The 20977-nt window shown below is 55.5% G+C and overlaps 1 protein-coding gene across 2 annotated transcripts in view; it reads left to right on the top strand.

Annotated features, from left to right (window-relative positions):
- The first annotated feature begins 223 nt into the window (after positions 1–223).
- Positions 224–20977, top strand: part of AACS (acetoacetyl-CoA synthetase) — a 59850-nt gene continuing 39096 nt past the window's right edge. The window contains exons 1-5 of one of the 2 annotated variants that reach the window (XM_046639727.1): positions 224–427; positions 7652–7755; positions 8941–9061; positions 15627–15740; positions 19985–20082. In XM_046639727.1, the coding sequence (XP_046495683.1) occupies positions 295–427; positions 7652–7755; positions 8941–9061; positions 15627–15740; positions 19985–20082 (570 nt within the window). In that variant the 5' untranslated portion in view covers positions 224–294. The remainder of the gene's footprint in view (positions 428–7651; positions 7756–8940; positions 9062–15626; positions 15741–19984; positions 20083–20977) is intronic. The other variant, XM_046639726.1, reaches the window with a different exon arrangement.

The following is a 20977-nucleotide window of genomic DNA, read 5'->3' as shown; positions in this document are numbered from 1 at the left end:
GGGCTCGAGTCCCGGCGGCGAGCACTCCTTTGCGAGGCCGGCGGGCGCGGAGGGTTACACGCGGAGAGGGGCGGGGCCTTCCGAGGGCGGGGCTGGTCGGGGGCGGGGCTTGTCGGGTGTCCCGCGCAGGCGGCCGCGCCGGCGGCGCTCGCGCCGCTCGCAGCCGGCGCCGCCCCAGCGTCCGCGGTCGCTTAGCCCCCAGCCGCCCTCCGCCGGCCCCGCCGCCGCCCCCGCCACCGCCCACGCCGCCCCGGCTCCGCCCCGCTCCCCGCGCAGCCCCGGCCGCCCCGCACCATGTCCAAGGAGCCGCGGGCCGGGCGGGAGGAGATCCTGGAGTGCCAGGTGATGTGGGAGCCTGACAGCAAGAAGAACACGCAGATGGACCGCTTCCGGGCGGCCGTGGGCGCCGCCTGCGGCCTGGCGCTCGGTGAGTGCGGGGCGCGGCCCGGCCCGGGGGCTCCGGAAATCGGGCTCCCCCTCGCGGCAGGGGGCCCCCTCCTGGCGACCGGGCGCCCGTTCCTGGGCGCTGCTGTCAGGGCCCCTCCTAGTTGTTGGAACGGCCTCCTGATGTCCTCTGTCTCTCTTCTGGGACGGAAACCGGACGCGGGGCCCCGGTCCGGGGCGGGGGGCACCTTCTGACGGTGGGGTTTCCCCCTTGTCCGTGCGCGTGTCACCTCGTCTGCTTTCACGGTGCTCGGCTCCCCCCGACTGCGGGATCTGCCTCCCCGGGAGGATCCCCCCTCTGGCCTGGAGCCCCCTGTGGATTGGGGGAGTCCCTTGCTAGGCTTCCCCCTGTGTGCTGAGGTGCTCCCTGGGGTCTTGCTCTCCAGCCTGGGGGGCTTCCTCCCAGTAGGGCCTCTCTGACTTTGGCTCTTCCCCTCTGTGGGGTCACCTGCCAGGCGATAGTGCCTTGTCGTAGCCCCCCAGGCTGACCCTGCAAGAAGGTCAGCATGGAATTCCAGGCACCTGGGAGAAGGATGCTCAGGGAGGAGCCTTCCTTTGGGATGCGGTGGATCTCGTTCCTCTCCTGTTTACGCTTCCAGCCCCAAACAGAGGCTGGTCCAGGGCCCTCCTTCCAGCCACCGCCCTGGCCCTCAGGAACCTCCTGGCTGGTGAGGGCTGGGCCGAGGAGGGCCCCTTTCCCCGTGCTTTCCCCTACCTCTGGGTGGTTTGTCCTGCTACCTGCTGGACGCCCCGCAGGGGTTTTCAACTCGTCATGGCCTTTCCTCCCCTTTGCACCCCCTCAGCTGGCTGTGGGGACCCCTGTGTTTCTGTTGGTGGCATCACTGTCCTCAGTCAGCCTCACAGAAATGGAGACCCAGTCCCCTGGCTTGCAGGGACGCCCGCCTTGGCAGCACCGCCTGCTCTGTCTCCCTCTTCCCGCCCAGCGCAGCGCTTCTCCTGGGGCCCTCTCTCCTCTTCCCTGAACCGGTCAGTGTCCTCCTCCCTGCTTTTCCTCCCTCGCCCGGTCAGTGCATCCTGCTTGCTTCACCAGAGGAGTCTTGAAGAACAGGTGTGACTTTGTCACTCCTTGCCTCACAATGGCTCCTTGTTGACCGTTGCATTGCCAACAGTCCACCTGGCAGCTTCCAGGCCCTCCACAGCCTGGCGGCGTTGTGGCTCCCCGGCTCCAGCCTTCTCCCTGCCTCCTGCTCACTCGAGAGTGGGCACCTTGGAGACAGGTGCGGTCTTATTCCTCTCGGGGCCTGTTGGGTAGTAGTCGGTCAATGAACGTTTGTTGGATTGGGAGAGAACAGACTTGATCCCCAGGAAAAGCCAGGAGTAGGACATTCTTTTGGGTTACTTTGCCGTGATTCCATCTCTCTTTGCTCTGCTAGCAGTAATGGTGCTTGTCCAGCTCTGACACTTTACAAAATGATTTCACATAAGGGCAGCCCTGTAATCTGGATTTTGAACTGGGTCTATCACTTCCTAGCTGTTTAAGCAGGAGGAACTCGCTGGGGCTCCACAAGCCTCAGTTTCTACATCTGGAGAATGGGCTTGTATCATTGAGAGGCTCATTCTATCATAATGAGAGGACTTGCATCATGAGGGGTGTGAGGGGGACAGAGGGTGATCAGGCCCAGTGGTCACCCACGCCTGGCCCGTGGGCGTTGCTGAGTAAACACCAGCGAGCACCAGTAGTTCCCGGCTGCCTGCTGGCCTCCTCTCCATCCTTCAGGGCTTGTGGGCTGGTGGCCTATAGGCCAGATTGGACCTGCAGAGGTGGTTCAGCGGCTCACATACTGCAAGACTGCATAGGAAAAGCAAGATTGCCAACATCTTTTGAAAACCCGAAGGCCTGTGATGCTGGGTCTGTGTGCCCACGTGACAGCGGCCGGCTGAGCTGAGCAGGGTTCCTCTCTTGGTTGGGGGGCTGCTTAGAGCTCAGGTCTTGCCTTTTCCTCCTCTTGCGCTGCACCCCCCTGCTCCTCTCCTTTCCACAGGCCCAGCCCTGGAGGTTGGGGCCTTTGAGGTCCAGCTCACACACTCCCTTCTCTTTGATTGTTCTCCTTGATGGTTTTTTCCGCTCCTCCACTCTCCAGGGGCATGTAGCTTGGATTTTCATCCCACCTTGCCTTTTCATTTATTTGTGGGCGTTCTTATTGCTAAAGACAGTGCCCTTGGACTTGATGCTCTGTGCCCCCAACAGTGGCTTGTGTGTAGCTGGTACACCGTCTGGAGCAATGCTGTTGACTGGATGTACAGAGAGAGCCAGGACCACATCCTCCCAGGCCCCCTCAGCCTGCCCAGCCCTGAGGGTGGACAGATGGGGGGTGTTCCTCAGCCTGGCGCCTCTCCACGAGCCAGACCAACATCCACGGGCATGAAGTTTCTGTCCCTGTGGTTCAGGAAGGGCAGGCCTTGGTGGAGTTACGTGTCCTCTTGCCACTCTCAGAGCCATGGGTTGGTTGGTTCTTGTCACTGCTTCTAGCAGGGTCACCTGAGGACTCCCCGCACGCACACATAGGCCTCGGGGGCCCTGTGGATGTGGGCCTCCTCGGAGCAGCCTGCAGCTGCAGCCCAGCATCTGCACTTGTGGTACGAGGTGTCTTCCGTGGGCCCGGGACCTGCTGTAGGCAGCAGCCCCTGTCATTAGGGGAGTGGCACCAGCTTCAGGCCATGCTCTTTGGGAGGACTGCGCCAAGTGTCTCTCTCTATGCCACCAGCTGCAGGTCCCCTCTGGATGCCAGCAGCTGGAATGGAGTTTGCTGCAAACAGAGGGCTTGGTCTCAGTTCTGACAGCTGGAACGTAGGTGCGGGAGGGAGCAGCGCTCCAGGCGAGTCCGTGCTGAGTGGCCGCCGTGAGGGCAGCACACCATGCTGGCGGCTTCTCAGCGCTGCACTGTGTGGGTCCATCGGAGAAAGCAGTTTAAAAGGGCCGGTGGAGTCTGAGCTGAGATTGGAAGGTGGCGGCCGATCATAGTTCCCCCAGGTAGAGAGGAAGGAGGGGTGACGCGGGAAGCAGGCTGCCAGCTCAGACACCTGCAGGGACCAGGCAGGCGACCGAGGTGTTTGTGAGAGTTGCTATTTCCTGAGTTCTCTCTACGTGCCAGGCCCCATTCGGGCACTTTACGGGTATTAACTAAATCCTCAGTGACTGGCCAGCGGGTGCTGCTCTTGACCCGTTGTCCCGCTGAGAAAACGGAGGCTCAGAGTCTTGGTTGAGGTCTCACCGCTCTGAGTGCTGGAGCAATAGTCCCTTTCCAGAATCAACGCTCTTTACTTCTGTGTTGTTCCTTCTCATGTGGGTGAAGGGCCAGGTGGGCAGCTGTTAGCAGCTCTAGCTGATTGTCCCCATGTGGTGTCACAGTGTGTTAGTTATCTGTTGCTGCATTACAAGTTACCCCGAGACTCAGCGACTTCACACAACGATAAAGAGTCTCTATCTCTGAGTCGCTGTGGTCAGGCCCCTGGGAGGGGCTCAGCCTGCTGGCTCTGGCTCTGGCTCTGGGCCTCGTTAGGCCGCAGCCCAGCGGTCTGCCGGGGTTGCCATCATCGGATGGCTTGACGGGGGCTGGAGCAGCCACTTCCCAGGTGACTTGCGCACGTGGCCATGAGTCAGTGCTGGGTGTGGACAGGAAGCCTCTGTTCTGTGCCAGGCAGCACGCCTCTCGACGTGGCCACTGGCTTCTCTCAGAGCAAGTGGTCCAAGAGAGCAGGGCGAGGCGGCAGGCTCTCATGACCGAGCCTTGCAGGTCGCGCTCGGTCACTCCCATCGCTTTGTGTTGGTTGCACAGATAGCCCTGCTCAGTGTGGGGAGGGGACAGCACCGGGAGGTGAGAATCCTTGGCTGGCTCCCACAGCCAGATATTCTCTTTCCTTGGGAGAAGCCAGAAATCTCGAATTTCATTTGAAAATTGTGCTTTTAAGATGTTGGCAGCTAGTTCAGTTTCTCTATAAACCTCCTGCGGACAGAACCAAACGTGCCTGTCGTCGCTTGTCTCGTTTTCTGGATTGCAGCCTGTGAGCAGAGGCGAGGGGTGTGCGAGCAGAAGCCTGAAGGGGCCCCTGCTCGTCTGGAGAAGCGTGTTCGCTGACTTGGCTGAGCTGTCGGCTGTGGGAAGGCATCCGTGCAAAGCCACCCATTTCTCCACGTCCTTGGGCCCTCGTGCTGTTGTGACCACTCGCTCCCCGGATCGGCAGCTGGTTACGGCGTCCTCCCTCGAGGATGCTGTTGGTCACGGGCTTCGTGAGGGGCTTTTGAGGCCTTTGTGGAGGGCAGGGTTGCAAGCCTGGTGCCTCTCTCGTACCGGCTGGGGCAAGTTTTTGGTGCTGGAACTCTCTGCAGTTTGGGAGGACCAGGGTGGTTAAAGGAGAAAACAGACTGTGGGAGAGAGGGGAGCTGCGGGGTCTGCTCCAGTGCCGTTTCCCCCGGCCCGTCGGAGGCCCCTCTCCCAGAGGACCGCCGGGCCTGGCACTGCCCTCCTTTTTTTTTTTAAAGATTGGCACCTGAGCTAACATCTGTAGCCAATCTTCTCTTCTTTTCCTTCTTCTCCCCAAAGCCCCCCAGTACATAGTCGTACATTCTAGTTGTGGGTCCCTCTGGTTGTGCTGTGTGGGACGCTGCCTCAACGTGGCTTGATGAGCGGTACTAGGTCTGTGCCCAGGATCCGAACCAATGAAACCCCTGGGCTGCAGAAGTGGAGCGCACGAACTCAACCCCTCGGCCCCGGGGCCGGCCCTGCCCTCCTTCTTGACTGAGAACACGGCATCTCTGCTTACTGATGCCGTCCTGTCCTCTACACGCCTGTCTCGACGTCAGTCATCCTGCGCTGTCAGGTGGCCAGCGTGGGTCACGCTCCTGCGCTGTGATGAACAGTGAGGATAGAGGCGCACACATTCGGCGCCTTCCCTCAGCCAAGCCCTGTTCCTCGTGGTCTGAGTGGTCTGGCTCGTTCAGTCCACGCAGTGACCCTGTGATAAGGACCGTATCTTCTTTTGTGGAGAGAGACCGGGGCCCAGAGAAGACCACCTCCTTGTCTAGATTTCCCGGTCAGAGAGGCAGGCTCTGGCCGGCCAGGAGCTCGGAGCCTGTGCTCCCTTAGCACGTGCTCTGTGGATCCGCGCCACAGCGTCTTAAAGGAGTCTCTGTCGTTCCGTGTTTGACGGAAGACGGTGCTGAGGCTGAGAGGTGAGGCAGCTCGCCCGAGGGCACCGTCTGCAGCGTGGCGGAGCTGAGGTTCTGACGTGGGTCGTCCAGCCTGGCCCTGGAGGTCTCCACTGTCATGGGAGGATCCGGGGCCTTCTCCAGCCAGCAGTTTCTAGGTGACACACAAGGGAAACTGAGTCCCAGGGAGGCAAAGTGGCTTGCCTGAGGTCCTCAAGCACTATCTCTAGAGTCAGTGCTGGTCCCAGCTTTCCAGACGCAGTGTCCCTGGCTGTTTTCCCTGCATGCTTGACCTGGTCTCTGGCCCCCGGCTTGAGTAGATGGGGTGGGGCTGTGGGGCTTGGAGGAGGTGCCCGCTTCATTGCTGTGAAGCACGTTCTCTCTCTCGAGCCCGGACCCCTTAAGCCCCCGGGTGTCTCCTGATCAAGGCTGTGCGACCTCTCGGCCGACTCTCTCGCTTCTTCTGGTCGATCCTTCTGCATCCCTGCCCCAGACCCGCTCGCTCCAGCTCTCCTCTCCTGGGCTCTTGGCTTTCTCCCGCATCCTAACCCTGCCCTTGCTGCGGGGGCCAGCCCCTCTGCCTGCGGCCCACCTTGCTGCCTGGCTCCCGGCGATCACTCTCCTCTTGTGGATGCGGGGTCCAGCATGCTGAGGACAACTATCGGACGCCCCAGCGAGAAGACACTGCTCCAGGGCAGAGATGGTGGTGTCTCTTCGTCTCCGTACCCCTCAGGGCTGGGAACAGCGGGCACAGGGAGAGAATCGAGCTCAGCCGTTGAATTGTGCCGTGGTGTTCTGTGCCTGACACCCTGTTGGTCATCCTCCTGCTGTACTCATATCTCTGGAGTACCAGCCTATGAATGTATAGCCTACTGACAATACATCGGGATTAAAAAGGTCCAAAGAGGGGCCAGGCCTTTCCCGAGCTCCCAGGATTTGAACCTGCTTGAAGAGCACGCTTTCGTTAGTGTGAAAGTGGGAGAGAGAGGGATGTATCTACTCACACAGAAAAATCTCTGGAAAGACACAAATAAATCTCTTTACCTGGGTTACTTCTGGGCAAGAAAAGTTAGATGGTTGTGGGGGTAAGAGAGGGAGAGGTTTTACTGTATAACCTTGTACACTTCTGTGATTTTGAACCATGTGAATGTATTGCTTACTCAAAAATTGAAGTAAAGAATCCAGAAAACCCCTCACAACATTGTACTGGCATGGGAGGTCATCAACAAGCTTCTAGTTTTTTTTTTTTGAGGAAGATTAGCTAACATCTGCCGCCAATCCTCCTCTTTTTGCTGAGGAAGACTGGCCCTGGGCTAACATCCATGCTCATCTTCCTCTACTTTATACGTGGGACGCCCACCACAGCATGGCTTGCCAAGCGGTGCCATGTCTGCACCCGGGATCCGAACCAATGAACCCTGGGCCACCGAGAAGTGGGACGTGCGCACTTAACCGCTGCGCCACCGGGCCGGCCCCAACAAGCTTCTAGTTTTGAACTTCTGGGTTTACAAATGTGTTGAATGTAGGTTCCCTGAGCTTATATGGTATAATAATAGCAAACTCTTACTGTGGTTCTGATTATGCCCGAGGCCCTGTTCTAAGCGTTTTATTCACGTGCCCATTTAAATCCTCACAAGAGCCCCATGGAGGGGGTGTGGTCAGTCAGCTTCATTTGACAGCTGGGGAGACTGAGACACAGCACGCTTAAGTAGCTTGCCTGAGGTCACACAGCTAATAAATGGCCAAGCCAGGATTTGAACCGAGGCCATGTGGCTCCAGAGTCCGTGTTCTTCGGCGTGCCGGTGGAGATGTGGAGTCGCTGCCTCACTGCTCTTGTCGTTTTGGGGCCGAGCAGCGCTGTGTCTGCTTCAGTGGGAATTCAGATTCCCCGCCCCACTGCCAAGACCATTGCTCAGTGGATGCCTCTGAACCGCTCAGATACGCCCATGCTTCCTTTGGTGTGTCCCTTTTATTACTGAACTGCCAAGACTTTCCTTCTAAGTTTTATCTGAGCTGTGTGCCGTTTTATTTTATTTTTAGAAAATTATGATGACTTGTACCATTGGTCGGTCGAGTCATATTCGGACTTCTGGGCAGAGTTCTGGAAATTCAGTGGAATTGTCTTCTCGCGCATGTATGACGAGGTAAGTAGAGATGCTTAGGCGTTGTCTTTTTGTGGTTCTGTTTCAAAAGGAATTCTTAATTTTGGGGAATACGGAATCATATCTTTTAAAACCTCACATCAGTGGGAAAAAGCCATTGCCCTAGAGAGTTGGCAGAAAATTGTGTTGGGGTCGTGAACCCCATGAAGACTCTGCAATCTCTGGGCCCTCTGATGGGTGTGGACCCTAGGCCCCGTGCGGGGACCTTGAGTGACCCTAGATAGTAGGGCACTGTTTTATATTTTTTAAATCACGGTAGGACACTCATAGCATGAAATTTACCATCTTAACCATTTTAAGGTGCGCACGTCAGCGATGTTAGATATACTCACATTGCTATTTTTTAAACTATCAGTAGTTTCATTTTTTTTTTAACCTGGCATTTTAGAGATTTTTTTCAGCTCCTTATGCTATCAACCAGTCAATATCTGGGGAAAGAGAGTCCTGTTATTCAGAGTGTAATTTACTGTGTTTTTGGCTTGATTATGGAGTGAACCATTCTGAAAGGTTCGTCTGTAGGCACTTGAAGAAGAAAACCAAGGTCCCCACCCTGAGGAAGGAGGTGAGGGGTCACACTCCCGGAAGGTTGTTGTGTGCGCTGGTGGGCCCTGTAGCTTGGGCTCCTGGTTTCTGCGTGTCCGGGCAGAGCCTGGCCAGTGGGCAGGCACCACATCTGTCTTATTCACTTTCTGTCGCCAGCATCTCTCATAAGTAGGTGCTTGATCAAGATTTGTTGAAAGAGTAAAAAGAGTAAACTAGCAGGGATGGTGTTTCCCTTTAGGATTGGTTTCTTTTTTTTAACTTTACTGTGGAATAATTGACAGATATGATTGTATATATTTCAAGTGTACAAGCTGGTGATTTGATGTATGTACACTGGGGAATTATCACATGCATCACGCACGTAGTTAACTCTTTTTCTCGTGGTGCAAATGCTTAAGATCCACTCTCAGCAGCTTCCCAGTACCCAGTACCGTGTTGTTGACCACAGGGCGTTCGTTTCCATTTTTAGTTTCAAGCCTTTAGGCCAGTTCAGACTGAGTCTATGAAACGATTAAAGATGCTCTGAGCCGGTGAGTTAGCTGGTTTCCTGGGAGCGGAGTCGCTGTCCTTCATTCACGACCTCGATCTCCTGTGTGTGTCCTGGTGTGCTGTCGTTCTCTGCAGGTGGTGGACACATCGAAAGGCATTGCGGATGTGCCCGAGTGGTTCAAGGGCAGCCGTCTGAACTATGCGGAGAACCTTCTGCGGCACAGAGAGAACGACAGAGTCGCCCTTTACGTTGCAAGTGAGTCCTGATGACTACTTGGTTTTCCTCTCTCAGTATCCAGAGGCCACTTACACGCAGGCCACCGGCTTGGGGAGGCTCCGAAGCATTCAGAAACTGCACTCGGTGATTTTCAAACAATATCTTGGCATCTTTCTTTTTTAAATTGTGGTAAAAAACACATAACATTAAATTTACCATCTTAACCATTTTTAAGTGTGCAGGTCTGTAGTGTTAGGTATGTTCACATTGTTGTGCAACAGGTCTCGAGAACTTTCTCATCTCGCAACACTAAGCCCTGTGTCCACTAGATGCTGATTCCCCTTCTCCCCCAGCCCTTGGTAACCACCTTCTACCTTCTGTTTGTGTAACTGTGACCACTTCAGATGCTTCATATGCGTGGAATCACACAGTGTTTGTCTTCTTGTGACTGGCCTCTTCCACCCAGCATAATGTCCTCAGGGTTCATCCATGTTGTAGCAGGTGACAGGCTTTCCTTCTTTTTTAAGGCTGCGTAATATTCCATCGCATGGAGAGACCACATTCTGTTGATCTGCTCATCCACCACTGGACACTGGGGTTGCTTCCACCTCTTGGCTGTTGTGAATGATGCTGTGATGAACGTGGTGTGCAGATATCTGTTCAATGTCCTGCTTTGAACTATTTTGGATAAATACCTGGAAGTGGGATCGCTGGATCCTCTGCTGGTTCTTTAAGTTTCTAAGGAAGCTCCACACGGTTCCATAACAGCTGCTCTTGCTGCCTTTCCAATGTCATGAAGGTGTCTGTTGACTTTGTGTTACCACTGGTAGGGGGAGGGGACAGTCGCGTGATCACGTTTTATGGAGAAATCGAGACAGATGTGGAGTAACTGGCCCGGAGTCCCTGGGAAAGCTCATGCTGGAATCACAGCTGGACTCCCCTCCCGTGGGCTTCTCCTTTTAAAAGAAAGTTTAAAGAATATTCCAGCTTACGTCCTCAGCAGGCTCCAGAGGAGCTGGTATAAAATAGTTTAAACACACTAGGAGTTTTCTTAACAGGGAGATGCTGTGGCTGAGCCCCCTAATTAAATTAGGTTTTTGTAAAAAGTAACATTGGATTTATCCGGCATTGAGAGGTTTTGAGGTGTTGCACGTAGGTGAATTTTCCTGGTGCCGGTGCTGCTTCCATGAGGGTAGAGCTGTGTGGGCCCCTGTGAGACACAGCAGGCTCCGTTATGCTGCGCGGAAGCGGGCTTGGGTGCCCGACTCAGGCTTCCAGCGTGTGGACGCTGCGGAGTCAGATGCTCTCGTGGGCTGTAGAGCTGTGTTGGATGGTTTTCCCCCTCCTTTAAAAAAGGACCCAGGTTGCTGTGCTCTCTGCCGTCCTGTGCCCAGTTTCTATAGTGTTCCCCTGCCCGGCTGCCTGCTCTCTCCTTGCAGTGCCAGTGTCCTCGGCTCCAGCAGCCCTGGTCTTCACCACAGTTGCTGTTTTTCGTAGAAGTGGTGTGGGACGTGAGATAATTGTGCTTGTCCACGTGGTGCCTGAACCAGGAGTAAATGAGGTCTGAGAGAGGATTTGAGAGTTTGAGTCCCTGTTCCATACTCAGTAGCTGTGTGACCTTGGGCAAGTTACTTAACCTCTCTGGGTCTGTTTCTGCCTCTTCAAACTGGAGAGGATGATAGTATCTACCTCAGGATTATTGTAGGGATTCAAGGAACAGATATCTATTTATCTGTCTTACAGCAGTCCTTGGCACAGAGCACATGTGCATAGTTCTCAGCCGAGGTTATACGCTGAAATCCCTGTGCAGCTTTTAAAATCATGGCTGTCAGTTCCCGTGTCAGAGCTTGCCTCCTGGGGGTGGGACCCAGGCTTGTGTGTGTTTTTAAAGCCCACAGTTGCTTCTGACGTGCGTGCTGGGGAGGAAGACAGAGCCTCGTCCTTGTGTCGTGTTTGCCTGTTGAGTATTGTTTTGCTGTCTTCCTCGGCTCTCAACCCTGACCTGGTTTAGGCTGAGTGGACCAGTGGCCTCGGGAGGTGACGCCAGTACCGCGTTCTCCCTGCTCCTTTCGGAGGCGTTTCCACACCCCTCCATCGATCCCTTGTTCCTCAGCTCTGTGTCCACGGCCTCCTGTGGCATGAGGTGCTGGGAGCACAGCCTTGATCAGGACGGACGAGGGCCCTGCTCTCTTGGGGCTGACCTAGTGGGGAAACAATAAATAGGAAAACACATGCTGTAAAGTTCCAGATGGCTCCAAGCGCTCAGAAGAACAGCTGAAGCACCGTAATGGGAGGGAGAGGACCGGGCGGGCTGCGAGCTCATCTAGACGGGCTGCTGGGGAGGCCCGTTGCAGGAGGCGAGATGTAGGCAGAACTTGAGTAAGAGGAGGGAGTCCTGCAGAGGTGGGGGAGGCCATTCCAGGCGGAGGGAGCAGCCAGACGGAGGGCCCTGAGCCGAGCGAGCCTGGCTATGTGGGGACGGTGAGGCCCCATGGCTGGGAGAAGGGCAGGAGGCCAGGCTGGGGGGGCCCGGGCCATGTGCGGCCTCGAGCGCTGTGCCGGGAGTTTGGGACTGTGTGCGAGGCAGTGGCTGTCCTCAGAGGATGTTAATGGAGGGAGCCGTGTCATCCCGCGGCCGCCCTGGCTGCTGCGTGGAGAATGGGAAGACAGCGCATCCTGGGAAAGCAGAGCGTCGAACTTAGGAGGTCGCTCGGCTCCATCTCTGGGTCCCCAAAGACCGTTTCTCTGGCCCGTGGCAGGGATGGCTCCGACATGAGGTTCTGGGGCTCGTGGGGGTGTCCTCAGGCTGCACCGCACTTCAAGCACCGCCATTAGAGTGAGTCCTGGCCTTATGCAAAGAGGTGACTGAGCACGTTGCTCCAGGGTTTCTTTAAATTCTGTCAGTGTAGCAGGACGGGGCTTACGCCAGTGTCCCACTGATGTGTCGTGGACAGTGAGGCACACCCCAGGGGGACGCTGGTCACGGGCGGGACCGTGTGGAGACGGGCAGGAAGTCTCTGGAGGGGAGAACCAACGGGGTGAGGAGACCTCCCTTTCTTCGATTGGGATACAATTCATGAACGTAAAATCCACCCTTTTAAAGAGTGCAATTCGGTCATTTTTAGCATATTCACAAGGTTGTGCAACCACCATTTCTATCTAGTTCCAGAACATCTCTGTCACCCCAAAAGGAAACCCCATACCCGTCAGCAGTCACTCCCCATCCCCGCCCCAGCCCCTGCCCACCCCAGTCTGCTTTCCGTCTCTGTGGATTTGCCTGCTCTGGACACTTCTTATCAGTGGATCCTACACTCTGTGGCCTTTGTGTCTGTGCTGTTGTCAAGGCGCGTCCACAGTGTAGCAGGTGCCATGCTCCCTTCCTTTCTATGGCTGAGTGGTCCTCCGCTGCGTGGATAGCCCGCGTTTTGTTTATCCGTAACAGACTCTTAAAGGGCTGTCCTGCCCCAGGTGCTGTGACGCCTTTGGAAACCTCTCCGGACCCCAGCCCGCTTGGCATCTCTGTTCCTTGAAGAGCTCGCATGCTGGTCTGCTGTTTGTCTCGTTTCCTGGTCCCTTTGAAGGTGTGTGCTTGTGCGTGGTGTCGTACGCACTGCAGGAGAGGTTCCGGTTTCTCCTGCTGGAAAGTGGGAACGGTCAACTGAGTCGTCTTTAAAAAGCAAAAGAAAACAAACGGAAAAACCAGTAATATTCCTGATTGCTAGTGGTAAAACCACTGGTAAAATTGGCCGTGGACACCCTGTGAGCAGCAGCGGAGCACTGTCTGGTGCGGCGCTGGAAGGGGAGGGGATGGCGCAGAACGACCGGGCAGGGCTCTGCTCTGCTGCGCACGGGGTCACCAGGAGTCGCAGTCGACTCTCGGGCACTGACAGCAACGGTGGCAAACAGCCGGTCCTGCGGGTGGCCGGGCTGGCACTGAACTGGCCCTGCGGCCTCTCTCTCGCTCGTAGACGTGCACTGGCTGGACGCAGCCCCGTTTTCCCTTCGCCCAGCGCTGTCTCGGGCATGGGGTGGGAGGTGTGGTTGTAATGCCGGGTCTGCTGTGTCCGTTTCGTCTTCTCCCTCCTTGTCCCCTCTCCTCCCCGCCCCCGCCATGCCCTCCCTCTCAAATGTTGGAGCCCTTCTTTCAGTGAGCTCCCCCATCCTCGTATTTGCAGTGGGAATAGTGCCCTCAAACCAGGGACCACATCTAGTTTACAGATTGAATATCTGTCTTCAGCAGGGGCCTCGATTGACTGATTATTGGCTTAGGGACTTTAAAATAATTGTTTTAAATTAAAACAAAATTATTTAAATTGTTTTAAAATAATTGTCTTCTGTGTGTTTTTCTGATTTGTCCCTTCCTCGCCAGGCGCGTGTGGGGCTCCTGGAGCTCTGCTCTGTGCTCACTCAGGATTCTCAGCAGCTCATCATCCTACCCAGGATCCCGGGTGAGGTCACGTGGTGCCCGCCAAGGTGTGCCCGGTTGCCTCCATGCTCCCGTGAGTGGGGCAAACCCAGTAGGTGTTAGCGCCCTCGGTGTTTAAATTGTTCGCACACCCGCCTGTGTAGCACATTTTGTCTTTGAACAGTGGGTTTCAGGTTACTGGGTATTTTTATAGGTTAGAAAATTCGCTGGTTGAGAACATGGCAGAGGTCATTAAAAGGCTACCTACCCAGCGGGGTGAGAGAAGAACCGTGGGCAGCACGCACACCTTTAAGCAAGTCGGAAAAGCCAGCTGTACGCCAGAGGGAAGTCAGGATGTTTATTCCCTTTGGAAAAGAGATACTTCCTGTTGTGAAATTGAAAAGCAGTTAGCAATCAGGAATGAAATATCTGCATCACAGGTCATGGTCAGAGGATTGATACCTCTCCTCTGGCAAGTGTGTTCAAATACTTTTTCCCCACCTTTGTACCGGGGGGGTCTTAGTTCTCTGTCACCGTGTAACCAGTTACAGAGCCGGGGCTTGCAGCCATGAACACTCACCGTCTCACTGTTTCTGTGGGTCACACACACGGAAGCCACTTAGCTGGGCGGCTGTGGCTTGGGCGTCTCTCATGAAGCTGCAGAGAGGATGCTGGTGGAAGCTAAAGTCATCTGAAGGCTTGACTGGGTCTGGCGGGTCCACATCTAAGATGGCGCACTCCTGTGGCTGTTGGCAGGGAGCCCCAGGGTCTCACCAAGTGGGCCTTTTCACGGGTGCTTGAGTGTCCTCACACGTGGCCTCTGGTTCCCCCAGTGAGCCAGGTGGAAGCTGCAGTGTCTTTTGTGACCAAGGGTCGGAAGTCCCTGTCATTTCCACAGTATCCTGTTGCTTCCCTGGTCAGGCCCCTTCACTGTGGGGGGATCCACACGAGAACGTGAATGCCAGGGGCAGGGGTCATGGGGGCATCACGGAGGCTGGCAACCACACTGTCTTTCCCATCTTACCAATCTGTTAGGTGAAAATTAGTTTTAACGTGCATTTCTTCAATAGCTAGTGAGGTTGATCATTTTCTTTTCTTACTCGTATGTGTTTTTTTGCAATGTCAAAGTTTTCTCTGGTGAGCTTGCATTATTACCTTTATAATCTGAAAAAAAAAAGTGTTATAAAATCAAACCAAGGGCGGAACAGCGCTCAGCAATGCAAGGATGAGGTATCGATGGTGCCCCCGCCTGGATGAAGCTACGGGCGCTGCACTGAGGGAAAAAGCCAGTCTCAGAGGGCCACCTGCTGCAGAATTCCATTTCTGTGACAGCCCTGAAGTGAGGTTATGGAGGTGGAGAATGTGTTAGTGGTGCCGGGGTTGGGGTGACGGCCGGGGAGTGACTAGAAAAAGTAGCAGGAGGGAGATCTTCGTGGTGGTGGAGATGTCCTGGCTCCTGATTGTGGTGGTGACAGGAAATGCTGTGAAATGAGGGAGAACCACACACACACATTGTATTGAGGCCAGTTCCCTGGCTTTAACGTTGTACCCGAGGGGCCGGCCCGGTGGCGCAGCGGTTAAGTGCGCACATTCTGCTTCAGTGGCCTGTGGTTCGCTGGTTCGGATCCCGAGTGCGGACATGGCACCGCTTGTCAAGCCATGCTGTGGTAGGCATCCCACATATAAAGTAGAAGAAGATGGGCACGGATGTTAGCTCAGGGCCAGTCTTCCTCGGCAAAAAGAGGAGGATTGGCAGCAGATGTTTGCTCAGGGCTAATCTTCCTGGAAAAAACAAAAAACATTGTACCTGAGTTAGGCAAGATGGAGCCACTGAGGGGGTGGAAACTGGGCTGAGGGTACTTGGGACCTCTCTGTACCATCTTTGCGACTTCCTGGGAATCTATAATTATTTCAAAATGAAGTTAAGAAAACACCGCAACCCAAATCAAAGGATTCTTCACTTAATAAAAGCATTCCCAGAGTGGAACAGCCTGTGGATGGCGTTTGCGAGCTCCCTCTCGCACCCTCCTCTTCTGTAAGGCTGTCAGCCTGCGGCCTGGTTTGCGCCCCGCATCTGTCTGCCATTCTGGGCACGTTTCTAACCCGCCTTTCACAGGTGTGAGTTTTCATCCGCGTCCGAGACTCGGAACCCTTCTTCTCAGGATGAACCGCGTGCGATGTGTCCTTTTCCTCTTCCAGGGGAGGGCAGAGAGGACATCGTGAAGGTGACTTTCCAAGAGCTGCGGCAGCAGGTGGCCTTGTACGCGGCAGCCATGCGGAAAATGGGGGTGAGGACAGGAGACCGGGTCGTCGGTGAGTACTCCTGCTCGCGGTTTGGGGAGGGGGCTTGGAAGGTGGGGCGACTTCTGAGTAAGTGGAGCCGTGTCCTGTAATTTAGGGCCTCGGGGGACCTTGGCTGCACACGGGGCCCGAAAACTAGACAAGGAGGCACAGCCGGGGGGAGAGCGCGTGCGCCCCCCTCCCTGCTCAGGGCCTCGCGGGCGAGCTCTTCCTCCTGCCGGGGGCGCCGGTGTTTACAGACGGGCATTGTTTATGACGCTTGATCCTTAAACACTAGCGGGGGCGTTGGTCAGATGCTTCAGGAAAGCGCTGCCCCATCTGAGCCGGGAGAGCTGCCTGCTGCACTTTCTGGATGTGGTCCCTCCGCCCCCAGCGGTCTCTCTCCCGGGAGTTTCTCAGGGCAGCGATTTTCGTCGTTGGTGCTGACACGGGTGTAGACGGACTCCAAAACCCCTGCAGAGGGAGTTTTGTTAATGGAGAGGCTCCTGGCTGATTTCCTCTTGTCACAGACCCCGGGGTTAGAGCCGAGAGGAGCATTGAAGGCCACCCGGCCCTCCCCTCAAGTTTCCTGAGTGAGAAACTGAGGCCCCAAGGGTAAAAGAAAACCAACCAATTAACTTTTTTTTATTAGAAAAGGGTTTCATTTAAAATGGGTGTTGAGTTAAACAATACGGACAATTTCAATACATAAAGTTGTTAAGTGAAAATTCACACGTGGAATTAGCCTCTGAAAATCCTAAGTGGAAAGTGTTACGTTATAGCAAGGCATGAAATTTCATAGCCAGAGCACTTGGTCACAAATTTGTTAAACAAATGGACTGTAATTATTCGGTGCCATGACATAGCATAGCTGATGGTATTTTTGCAAGCCACTGCCGCTGAGCCTGGGCTTCCTGGCACGTGGCTGGTGGCTTCTCTGCCACGTTGCCTCTCAGGTCACCACCCAGGCTTTCTCATGGCCAGGTCGCTCCCACTGAGTCCTTCCTGGTGTGAATTTGTTTATGGTGTCTGAGGGCACAGGCTCCCTCGGGTCAGGAGACCTCATTTCAGTGTCTGGCGCTGCCACTGACTGGGTGTGTGGGTTCCGACAAGGAATTTCACCTCCCGGGACCTCGAGTTTTTTCGTCTTTAAATGGAGTGGCTGATGGGGTTTTGCCGGTTCAGATCCTGGGCACCAGCCAGCACACCACTTGTCAAGCCATGCTATGGCAGGCGTCCCACATAGAAAATAGAGGAAGGTGGGCACAGATGTTAGCTCAGGGCCAGTCTTCCTCAGCAAAAAAAAAAAAAAAAAAAAAAAGAGGCAGCTGAGAGAGCTGGCCTGGCTGGCTAGTCTATTTTCTGAACACTAGTATTTTAGTCATCACTCCTCATCCTTCCCTCTCCCAGCCCCCAGGCCCACTATAGATTTGTCTGCTCTGGACCTTTCCTGTAAATGGAATCTTGCAATGTGTGGCCTTTTGTGGCGGCTTCTTTCACGATGTTTAAATGTGTTCAGTTGTGTGTCAGTGTTCCCTCCTTTCTACGGCCCTGTGACGCTCCATTGCGTGGATGGACCGCGTTTGTCCGTCCGTTTGTCAGCTGGTGGCCCCTGGGTCAAGCTGCATTTGGACGTGCTGAGCTGTGCTGCTGCTGAGGGCTGGGGGCAGCTGCGAGGTCTGGCTGGGATGGTGGGAGCAGTGGTTGGCGTGTGTCTGTGAGGTCTTGTCCCTCCCGGCCACGGGGGTCCCAGGGCTGCCTCAGGCCGTGGGCTTGTGAGGAGAGGGCCGGCTGAGCAGCCCTTCACACCTGCAACACAGGGCAAGCCCCAGGATGCAAGTCCGTGGAGGGACACCAGATCCCGGGGGAGGGTTCCGGGCTCAGGCTGGGACACTAGACAACTGACTGGTGTCCCTGCTTCCTCCCCGACCCCAGCTGGGAGCCACAGGGGTCCTCAGGGCTCCTGCTGAGAACCCGCTGCCTGAGCCCACCCAGAGCCTGTACGCTGGTGCTCCCCTCGCAGGCCTGCTCCTCCTCCCTGCAGTGCTCCCTCCTCCTCGCCCACCCCTCACTCCCATCCTCCTCCCTGGTTTCTCCATAATCTGTTTGATCACCTCACTAGTTTTGTTTTCTCATTTTTTAAAAAATTATTTTACTGAAGTCACATTGGCGTATACCACTGTGTAAGTTTCAGGTGTACATTACTGTGTCTCAGCTTCTGTGTAGGCCGCATCATGCTCTCCACCTAGTCTAGTTTCTATCCTCACTATACATGTGCCCTTTACCCCTTTTGCCCACACCTGCCCCCTTTCCCTCTGGTAACCACCTATCTGTTCCCCTTATCTGTGTGTTTGTTTGTCTTCCACATATGAGTAGGATCGTATGGTATTTAACTTTCTGCATCTGACTCATTTCGCCCAGCATAATAGTCTCAAGGTCCATCCATGTTGTTGCAAATGGCACAGTTTTGTCTTTTTTCATGGCTGAGTAGTCTTCCGTTGTGTGTATACACCACATCTTCTTTATCCATTTGTCCATTCGTGGGCACTTGGGTTGCTTCCTAGTCTTGGCTCTTGTGAATAATGCTGCAGTGGACATAGGGGCGCGTAGATCTTTACGCACTCATGTTTTCATGTTCTGACCCAGCAGTGGGTTAGCCGGATCGTGTGGTAGTTCTACTCTTAGTTTTTTGAGCAGTCTCCATGTTTTCCATAGCGGCTGCACCAGTTTGCACCCCCAGCAGTGTCTGCAGGCCCCCTCTCTCCACTTCCTCTGTCCTCCGTTCTCTGGCTGCTGTGATGTAAGCTCTGTGTGAGCGTCTGTCTGTCCTCTCGTACTGGAGGGCCGGGCTCGGCCTTCTGTCCATTGCTGCCTCCCTGTCTGCAGAGCGCCTGGCACACGGCGGGCGTATCGGGCAGCTGTGGGATGAGTGGCGGCCAGTGCGGGGCCAGTGATCAGACCAGGCATTGCTGTAGTGGAAACCCCACTTTCCCTGGATTCCTCTTGGCCCATTTTAATCTGTGCCCGTTTCGGGTCTTAGAAAAGGAATTCAGAAGTTTCTTCTACCCTCCAGTTTTCTTCTTCCCTCCAGTTTCCCTTTTTTACAAACTCCTTTGGAAGCATGTGTCCTGAGAGGAGGAGAGAGGGAGGCCGGGCGGGCAGGACCTCGCGGCTGGGCTGTCCCTGGGGAACGTTGGGCTTCGGTGCCCTCGACTCTTCAGAATCAGCCGGGTGCCCCCTGAGCTGCCCTCCTCGTGTGTCTCGGCTTGGACACTGGTTTGACCACAGTGACTGGGACTGTGTGTCACCTCTGTTGTCGTCAAAGCCCAGCCTCCTGCTGGACGGAGGGCCTGTGCCCTGTCCTCTTCCTCACAGGCTTCTGTCAGGCTCGAGACTGTCCTGCTCATCGTCTTCATTTCCCCATATCCCCACCACCTCTCCTTCCTTCCCTCCATCTAAACTTCCATCCTTCCGTCCTTCCATCCAAACATCCATCTGTCCATCTGTCCATTCATCCATTCATCTGCCAGCCAGCCAGCAGGCCTGTATCTGAGGGCAGCGATATGCAGGGCATGGTGAAAGGCGTTTGGTAAATCAAAAACAAGACAGGCAGAGTCCCTGCCCTCACGTGAGAACCAGGTAGTAAATAGCTCATTACACAGGTGATGCTTCACTTGCATTTATGGTAAGTTCTGTGAGGGAGAAAGTTTGGTACTTTGTGGGGAACTGGCCAGGGGCCCTGGGTTCATTGGGTGGCCGTGGAGAAGGCTTCTCTGAGAAAGTTTCACTTGTGTTAAGAGCTGAAGGATGAGTCTGCACTGAATAGGGAAGGCTGGTGTGTGGAAAAAGTGTTCAGGGAGAGCAGATTGTGCAAAAGGCCCTGGGGCAGGAGGAGATTAGAACAACTGAAGAACTGAAAGAAAGCTGCTGTGGCCGAGCCCAGAGGGAGGCGGAGCAGAGGGAGAAGCGGTTGGGGCAGCATCATGCAGGACTGCAGGGGTCACTGATTAGAGCGCGGAGAATGGGTTGGAGGGGGTGACTGTGGCCATAGGAAGTGGACAGGCTGATGGTAGGCAATAGGCCATCCAAATCAGAGATGTTGAGGGAGCTGGGGTGGGTGGGGAGGGAAAGGGTGAGGTTGGCCGCCCTTCTTGGGCAGTTCAAAGCCAGCCCCCTCTCCCCCGATGCCTGGCCTGGCTCTTGGCTGTCTCTTTTGGGAGTCCACTGCATCCAGGGTACTCTGAACCCAAGGCTTTGCCCCTGTGACCCTTCCACAGGTTACTTACCCAACAGCGCGCACGCTGTGGAGGCCATGCTGGCTGCAGCGAGCATCGGCGCCATCTGGAGCTCCACGTCCCCGGACTTCGGTGTGAACGTGAGTTGGGGTCCTTGCTGGGGGGGCGCCGCTGCCTGAGAGTGCCCTGTGTGTGCAGCCGCACAGGGGGTGTCCTGTGTGGTTTCAGCAGGGAGGGCACTGCCGCCTGGCATCTTGTGGGGAGGGGTGTGGGGGGTGGGATTCCCAGTGGGGCTGTGCGGCCGGGCCAGCAAGCCTGGAGGAAGTGATGTCACGCTGTCCCCGTCCCCCGGCCTGTGACGTGAGGATAACGGGAGGAGGAGCCAGAGGGAGCCGAATCTTTTTAAATCTCAAAGCAGACGAGCCTCCCTCCTTCCTGGTCTTCCTCCTGCCCGGCCGTGTGCGTGGGCTACGTGAGCGTGTGTCGTGGTGGCAGGCAGTGTCGGGGAGACTGGCTGGTCACCTGTCCTGTGACTTCGTGACACAGGAGGTCCTCTCGACGTTTATCCTCAGCAGGCAGTTCTCGGATTTGCTCACACCCGGCCCCACAGCCTTGCGCCCGCCCTGCCGCTTCTCATCTCTCACTTGGAATCTGTGCTTTGCCCTCGATGCAGGAGGGGACGGGGCTCTTTCTCCCTGTGGGCCCGAGGGGACCAGGGGCCAGGGTGCACCCAGCTTGGTCACGTGGTCACTCTTGTCAAAAGGGCACCCGTCTGAAATCTGCGATGAAGCAGAATGTCTTTCCTACTTTGAATCATGTTTCCTGTTGCAAATCCCTGAAAATTCCTATTATAAAGGGGAAACTGCCCTTCTGCGAATCCTGCTTTTAATTGTGTGGTTTCATTACAATGGGGCCGTGTTGTTACGGACTCTGAAGTAAGTTCTAGTGCCGTGGCACACGCGTGTGGGGTTGTTACTGTGGCACACGGGTGTGGGGTTGTTACTGTGGCACATGCGTGTGGGATTGTTACTGTGG

This window comes from Equus quagga, chromosome 15 (genome assembly GCF_021613505.1).
Source record: "Equus quagga isolate Etosha38 chromosome 15, UCLA_HA_Equagga_1.0, whole genome shotgun sequence".
NCBI lineage: Eukaryota > Metazoa > Chordata > Mammalia > Perissodactyla > Equidae > Equus > Equus quagga.
The sequence above is the reverse complement of the archived record's forward strand: the minus strand, read 5'-3'. Positions and strand labels throughout refer to the sequence as shown.